At 47.4% G+C, this 7,358-nt stretch overlaps 2 protein-coding genes across 2 annotated transcripts; both read left to right on the top strand.

Moving 5' to 3' along the window:
• The first annotated feature begins 2,304 nt into the window (after positions 1–2,304).
• Positions 2,305–3,545, top strand: LOC111620993. The gene is made up of 2 exons (XM_023363021.1): positions 2,305–2,344; positions 2,392–3,545. The coding sequence occupies exons 1-2, from the start codon at positions 2,305–2,307 to the stop codon at positions 3,192–3,194; spliced, it is 843 nt and encodes a 280-aa protein (XP_023218789.1). The 3' UTR covers positions 3,195–3,545.
• A 65-nt stretch (positions 3,546–3,610) lies between these two features.
• On the top strand, positions 3,611–5,690 carry LOC111621003 (E3 ubiquitin-protein ligase SIAH1-like). Its single transcript, XM_023363036.1, has 2 exons — positions 3,611–3,828; positions 4,588–5,690. Exons 1-2 carry the CDS (start codon positions 3,644–3,646, stop codon positions 5,684–5,686), a joined length of 1,284 nt encoding a protein of 427 aa, XP_023218804.1. The 5' UTR covers positions 3,611–3,643; the 3' UTR covers positions 5,687–5,690.
• The last annotated feature ends 1,668 nt before the right edge of the window (positions 5,691–7,358 follow it).

Below are 7,358 nucleotides of genomic sequence, written 5' to 3'. Positions count from 1 at the left end.
ATGACGTTTGTACTAAGTTAGTATCTAAGAAGGTTATATATAATAGTGCTATGAAGGTTCTTCGTACTATGCTAAGTAAGCGTATGGTTTTAAGGGTCAGTTTTTGACCCTGGTTTTTATCTATTCTGGTTTTATTGTAAGACTAATCTTAAGGGTGTTTATTACTAGTATTCTTGATTTTTTTTTTTGGATGTATTGTACACTGTATGTTGTACGGTCCCTGGTGTTTTATTTGTTTTGGTACTTCTAGTTATAAGGGTTTCTACTATACCTATGTTTTGGTAAGTGCTATGGTATAGTTGGTTTGTATTGGTTGTATCCAATACTTACTTGTGTGTTACTATACCTTTGTTTTGGTTTGTACTTTGGTATAGTTGGTAAGTATCGTTTTGTATTGGGCTTTGCTATACCATGTATGGTAAGTGCTTGGTATGGTCTTGGTAAGTATGCTTTGTTATAACTTTATTTTTTTTTTTTTTTACTTTTTTATTCCTTTCATGTATGTTTGGGTTATGGTGCATTCTCTGTTATTGTGTTTTAATGCATTCTTGCGTTATTGTGTTATAATGTTCTTGCGTCATTGTGTTATAATGCTTGGTTGTTGGCATGACCATACTATGCCAATTAAAAATGGTCTCAGACCTTATGTGTATGGTGCATAGGTCTAGTAGATAGTGGCTGTTGTGTGTTTAAGTCTAAGGGCCTACTGGTACGCTCACGCAGGTACAGTAGGGGTGGTGGAGGGACCTTTTGGGACGGGATGCCAAAGCTGCCAGGAATGCACTCTGCGCCGTCGGCAAATTTCCGGACATCAAGCACCTTTACAAACTTTCCCTCCTATTTCGAGACCCTTTGAGATGACTGCGATGGATATACAGGGCCCGTTTCCGACAACACATAGAGGCAATAAATACTTGCTAGTGTTTATAGACCACTTTTCACGGTGGGCGGAGGCAGTTCCTATTCCAAACGCGACAGCGGAAACAGTCGCCAAAGCTTTCGTGACCCAGATTATTTTACGGCACTCGGTACCAAAAAAATTACTCACGGATAGAGGAACAAATTTCACTTCGAAATTAATGCAGGAAATATGCAAGTTATTGCGCATAGATCGCCTTCTTACTACCGCGTATCACCCGGAATGTAACGGGATGGTGGAACGTTTAAANCTAGAGCGATCCGAATCGGACTCGCTGTCCACTATGGGGATTGAGACTTTTACAGTCTCTTTGGGCCTATCTTTTGTAGGTTCCTGTGGTGGATCAGTAGCGGGCGGCTTACGTTTCCGTAGCGTCCGCTTCTCCATTGGCTTGGTGCTCGACTTAACACCGCCTTCCACTTGCTCTCCCTCCTCCAACTTCCCGCTACGACACTGAACATTTAGCGCATCATCCGCACACAACACGCTTGCCAAATTTTCGCACAATTCAGCCATGTTCGTCATCATAATAGAAAATATAAAAAGAGGGGATTAGGGTAATCTCGACCTTTCACGGGTGCCCTGAATCCGTTCGAAAGTCAAGGTGTGCGTTTAAGAGCCAGCTCTGACTTCGGACTTACTGAGGGCTCATTTTGGCCCTCTTATTGCCGGGTCGTCACTGCTTGGCCCGCTGCCGGGACAGCTACCCATTTAAATGGCCTCCTACCCAAGGTCACCCCAGCCCGGCTGGTTGCTCGGCTTGGGCCGCCCCATCGTTCCTACTAGGAGACGCTCTTCCCGCTTCGAGTCCTCCGAGATTATGTACGGCCATCCAGCGCATCATCAGGCCTTTAAGCACCACTCCCCCCCAAGGACATAAGGAAGTTGGCCCTATGTCCGAAGAGTGGCTCTGCCGACTGCCCGTCAGGATAGATACCAGCTAGCGGAGTCCTACAATCCACTGTAGGCGCTACCCCCCTGGCCACCAGCGAGGCTTCGGCAACGGGAGTACAACTCCTCGCCCCACTGGCTTCGGCATGCAGGCCGTGGCCCCCAAGCCAGCACCGGGTGTGCGAAGCCCGGTCTTCCTCTTGGGAAGCTGGTTCTTCTTTCACCGGACAGAAGGAGCTTTACGTGGTTTGCGCTACCACGGGCAAGGCTAAGTCGACTGCATTCGACCGCCTTTATCGTGAGGACATCGGTCCCGTGCCACCGGGTGGATGCGGGAGTTCACATTGTGTGTCTCAGATTCCAGAGGGTGTGGATTGTCAGATCCATGGCCCCCAGTTTCTGTGCCGACGCGGGATTTGAATCCGGAAGTTTCGGCGTCCACTGCGTGCTCCTATGTGTAATAACAGGGACATAACCCACAGGCCCGAAGTACAATGTGCATCACGCTACAAGCCGACGACTTGACCGTCGCGAGTAGGGGGACTCGGGACTGTGTGCAAAAGCAAAAGTCCCTACCNCAGTATACCCTTTCGATGTAGTGACCGCGCCAAATAAACCACTCTACGATAGCGATGAAAATTACGCGAGCGAGTTACGACTAAGACTAGCCACCGCGTATCGGTTAGCTCAAGAGCATGCAGAGAAAGCCGCGGGTGATCGAAAACGGTATCACCAACGGAAAAATAAACCGTATCAGTTTACAGTGGGGGATAGAGTATTCGTGAAAGAGGCAGTAATTGCCCCCGGATTGAAGCGCAAATTAACACCGCGTTGGTCCGGCCCCTTTAGAATCATTGCAGCGACAGGTCCGGTAAATTTTGAGGTACAGCACGTCCATACTGGAAAGAAATTGCATGTGCATGCGAACCGGCTAAAACCGGCAGTGGTACGTTCGGAAACCTCGGAAGCGGCGCCGAGGGATGCAAATCCCCGCGCCGATGATCAAGATGAGTCGCCAACAGGTAGTCGACCGCAATCAGCGGAGCCTGTAGATCCATGGGACGAGGTAATTCTCACCTCGATTACCCAAGATCAGATGGAGGGAGCGACTCCCGAAGAGTCCGACCCTCAGGCGAGTGTTGCTCGAGCGTTGCATGGGTACGCGTTGAGAAGTCACGGCCCGGTGCCAGAACAGCCTTGGGTGTTGCCGACAACTAGTCGGGCTAGACGGGGTGGCGCCGCGGGTGACGTAGAAACGGTAACCGATACGGGTATAAACGTGAGCGCGGAAGGGGTGGTCAACGCGTCGGAAATGGCTGAACAGAGCCAGATAAATGCTCAATTACCACCAGTTCCTCTCGGTCTATTCACTCGATGTGAATGATGGTCTCTTCCCTCGAGAAGAGGTCGTCAAAGAGACCGTGACATTTTTGTACATAAATAACTTTTCCTTTAGTGTGTAAGAAGAAATTGTCGCGTGTTATTCCCCCAATGTAGTCAGCATGTGAACCGAACGGAATAGGTCACATGTCGGGGTGAGTCTTCTGTATAATTTAACGATCAAAGGATGTAAGGATTGAGCATCGCCTAGACCCAATAAAAACCTGGAAAGGTGAAACTAGACGCTCGCGAATCGGGCAGGTCACCTTTAGTAGAAACTCGGGGTCGAAAAATGCCGCGAGTACGGAAACCGCGTCGGAAATATCGACAGATTTCAATTTTTCTTCATTTGTTTTTTTTTAAGGAACGAAAGCATGGCCCAGGGAGCCAGATGGCGGCGTAGGCCCAGGAGGAGTGGCGGTCGGGATTGACTGGAGAGAGAAGTTAGCTGACATGGCTGGGCACTTAGAATGCCCAGTGTGCTCGGAAAGGGCGACCCCCCCGATATCTCTCTGTTTCAATGGCCACATTATCTGTCCGAGGTGCCGGGACCGGGTCCAGAGGTGCCCCACCTGTCGGGGTGAAATCAGCCCGGGTCGGTGCCTGCCACTCGAATGGATTGCTGAGAGTCTTCTCTCTCACAAGGGAACTGTCGGAGTGGCATCTAATAAATTTTAATAAAATTTAGTTAATAGTTATGTTAAAAGTATACAAACTCTATATTAAATTTGTAGTATTCACTAAAAGAGTTAATCAGAGTTATTAGCAATCAAATGTCGTACTATTTTATATGCGGATTTTTAAAAGTGAAAGGGTCGCGGAGGAAGACGGCGATATTACATTTAGAATAAATTCTGGAATTTTCGAAAATGGGAGAAGAATTAATAACATTTAGTTAATAATTATGTTAAAAGCATGCAATCTCTATATTAAATCTGTAGTACTTACTAAAAGTATTAATCAGGATTAATAACTATTAAATGTCGTACTATTTTATAGTAGTTTAATACGAATATGCAGATTTTTAGTAGTGAAAGGGTCGCGGAGGAAGGCGGCGATATTACATTTAAGAATAAATTTTGGAATTTTCAAAAATGGTTGAAGAATTAATAAAATTTTGTATACTTTTAACATAATTATTAACTAAATGTTATTAATTCTTCTCCCATTTTCGAAAATTCCAGAATTTATTCTAAATGTAATATCGCCGTCTTCCTCCGCGACCCTTTCACTTTTAAAAATCCGCATATAAAATAGTACGACATTTGATTGCTAATAACTCTGATTAACTCTTTTAGTGAATACTACAAATTTAATATAGAGTTTGTATACTTTTAACGTAACTATTAACTAAATTTTATTAAAATTTATTAGATGCCACTCCGACAGTTCCCTTGTCAGTGTAGGTACAAGAGCTACGGATGCCCAAAATATTTATCACAGCGGGAGCGGACGGATCACGAAAAATTTTGTCCCTGTAAGCCTCGCCCCTGCCCAGTGCTAGACCCAGGGTGCCGTTGGGAGGGTCTCCATCGAGACCTCCTCGCGCACCTGGCTGGGGGTCATCCCGACCTAGGAGGAGGGTGCTATCCCACCCTCAGGATGTATCTGATCGGGTGGCACTTGACCAGGAGGTGCACCTGGGTCGCCAGAATGGCGTGGGGGCAGAGCCAATTCCTAGCACAGGTGATCAAGGAGGGAAAAAGGGAGGGGCAACACCATATCTTGGTATACCTCCTTCTCCGGCACCTGGGCTCACGGGAAGATACCCGACGTTACAGGGTACAAATCTCTTTGGGAGAGGAGATCCGCCGGCCAGTGTTCAACGATGTTCCTCGATGGGTGGGATTCAAGTTGGCCGCCACTTTAAAACATTTTGAATGCATGACATCCCCCTATGGAGCGGTTGTGGGGATGCTTAAATCAGGTGCACTTGCGGTCACCATGTCCGTGCGACCAATAGGAAATCGTCACGCACAAGAGTTCGGGCCTCCGGTAGAGGCCGGCCAAATTGCCGAGCCGGAGGCTCCGCGAAGGGAGAGGCCGCCCCACCTTCGTGGGGAGACGGCGAATGACACAGCCCGAGCCAACCTGGACGAGGGGGACCTGTGGACCTTAGATGAGGAGCCTCGAGGAAATCCCCCGGAGGGATTTGGTGTCGGAGAGGGGGCCCTGATGGGGATAAACCTCTCCGCTGTTATTGAGCGGGCCGAGATGAGCCAGACGATGGGAGTCCCGGCGGATGTGCTTCTCCCGGTGGGGGAGCCGTTTCCCGCCGAAATTCGGGACCGTCTTCGGCCTCGTCGTGGTGACGGAGGTCATCGCCCTGTAACCACGGGGCCGGAGGGAGCCTATCTTTTGGGTATTGGAAGGGATAGAGGGCAGCCGTACCCCACCGGAGCTAGCGAGGGAGAGGGCCAAATCGGCAATACTTCGGGAGAGGACCACAGCCTTCAGGCCCCGAATCACCCCCGGGTGGAATATTACCCGGGGTAGAGAGAGAAAAGGGGTTGCACGCGCTCGCGGAATCGAGAATTTTTTTGTATGATGTTCTTATTTTTGTTTTGTACCTTTTTAATTGTGTTGCGATAATTACTTGTTTCGTCTTTCTCTTTACTGTCTAATAATATCTAATAGAATAAAAAAGAATGATATTTGATCACTTTGGAATCTTGTTTTCGTTGCAAATAGGTTCGAGTCCCTTCCCACCAGGGGTAAACTAAAAGGGGATCGGCCCTAAATCCATTTCGCGTAACGCGGAGAACCACTGACCGCGGGGAGAGGCGCTCGGTCTCCCGAGGAGAGGTCAGCGACCGCTTCCCTTACTCATCGGTGGGAGACACTCCTCCCGACCATCGCGGCGGGAGTGAATTCGGTGCCAAACGGTCTGCGGAATAAATGAATCGGTAGACCTACCTCACGGCCGTCGGCGAGTCAAACGGAAGTAACGAGGATCCTTTTCGGAAAAAAAAAGGGAGAAAAACGCGAACATTAACGACCTTAAAATTTTATTTTTACAGATAACAAAAATTGGGAAAAATAAAACGGGGAAATTACATAATATTAAATGCGAAGCTCAATCCAATGATCGACCATACGAGTAAATATTGTCTCAGGTAAAAGACGCATTGAGGTTCACGACCCAATGCAAGGTTTGCAGCTACCTCAAAAGTACAAATTGTCGGTATTATCAAGTATACGCTAGTCATTTTATTAAAATTATCTGTCGGTAATATCTATGTGTGAACAATTCTTTCCATGTAGTTTGTCGATGTCATGTTGTATACGCGTTGATTATTTCGCCCTCATTGTCAGGGATGTTCATGTAACCATTATTTGTTCGTGCTCGATTTATCGGTGTTATATATATGTAAATGTATTACGCTTTTCGTTTTAATTGTCGGTATCATTTATGTATGCGGCTACCAATTCGCTTATAATATTCGATGTTAGTTAACTAAGCGCGTCATTCTTTTTATATAAGATATTCCTTTTTGTTTGTTGTTTATGAAATCATCAAGTTATAAATATGTACGGAATGTCATGTGTATATTCCCTAATGTAATTTCGAGTTGTCAGCGCGTTCGGCTTAATATTATCATGTCCTCCTTAAGTGTTCTTGGTTGGTCCGAGTGGTAATGCGAAACCACTAATTGACGTGTTACCTATTAAGTGGGGTCGAGCCCCGGGAATTAGCGCTTGAGCCCTGATCGTTTAACGGACGGACTGGCGGTATTACAGCCGCCAGGTAAAATGACGCTCCGAAATTAAGCGTCATTTTTACAAAAGGGGGGAGCCCTGTGAGGCCGGGACCACACACCCCCCCTCGGACGGAAACCGGCTGTCGAGCTAAAGTCAATATATCGGTGACTTATTACGTAAATAGGACCGGTGTGACCAAGGAACGGGGTGCGAGACGATTTAATTGTCGCATTCCAGCCCTAATTGACAGATTCACGGTCGTCAATCGTGAGAACGATCGAGGGATCGACCGTCGGGGAAACTTTGGACGGTCACCTTACATCGAGTTCAAAGCAGGTCCTACTGACACTCCTGTGGAGGGGGCGGTGGCTGAGACGGCTTCCTCCTCTCCGGGACCGAAAAATAGACATTAGGTGACAATTTACGAGACCGTCATCCGGGAGAGGGCTTGACCCGACTCCGGAGG

The sequence above is a fragment of the Centruroides sculpturatus genome, unplaced genomic scaffold, assembly GCF_000671375.1.
Source record: "Centruroides sculpturatus isolate CEXI.00-Female unplaced genomic scaffold, Cexi_2.0 scaffold297, whole genome shotgun sequence".
In the NCBI taxonomy this organism is placed as follows: domain Eukaryota; kingdom Metazoa; phylum Arthropoda; class Arachnida; order Scorpiones; family Buthidae; genus Centruroides; species Centruroides sculpturatus.
The sequence above is the reverse complement of the archived record's forward strand: the minus strand, read 5'-3'. Positions and strand labels throughout refer to the sequence as shown.

What these genes read in the sequence shown, in the direction of transcription:
- LOC111620993 (XM_023363021.1), top strand. Translation starts at nt 2,305, where the DNA reads ATGTGCATCACGCTACAAGCCGACGACTTGACCGTCGCGA.
- LOC111621003 (XM_023363036.1), top strand. Translation starts at nt 3,644, where the DNA reads ATGGCTGGGCACTTAGAATGCCCAGTGTGCTCGGAAAGGGCGACCCCC. An exon ending in ATTGCTGAGAGTCTTCTCTC is followed by an intron (nt 3,829 to 4,587) that starts TCACAAGGGAAC and finishes ACAGTTCCCTTG; the next exon opens with TCAGTGTAGGTACAAGAGCT.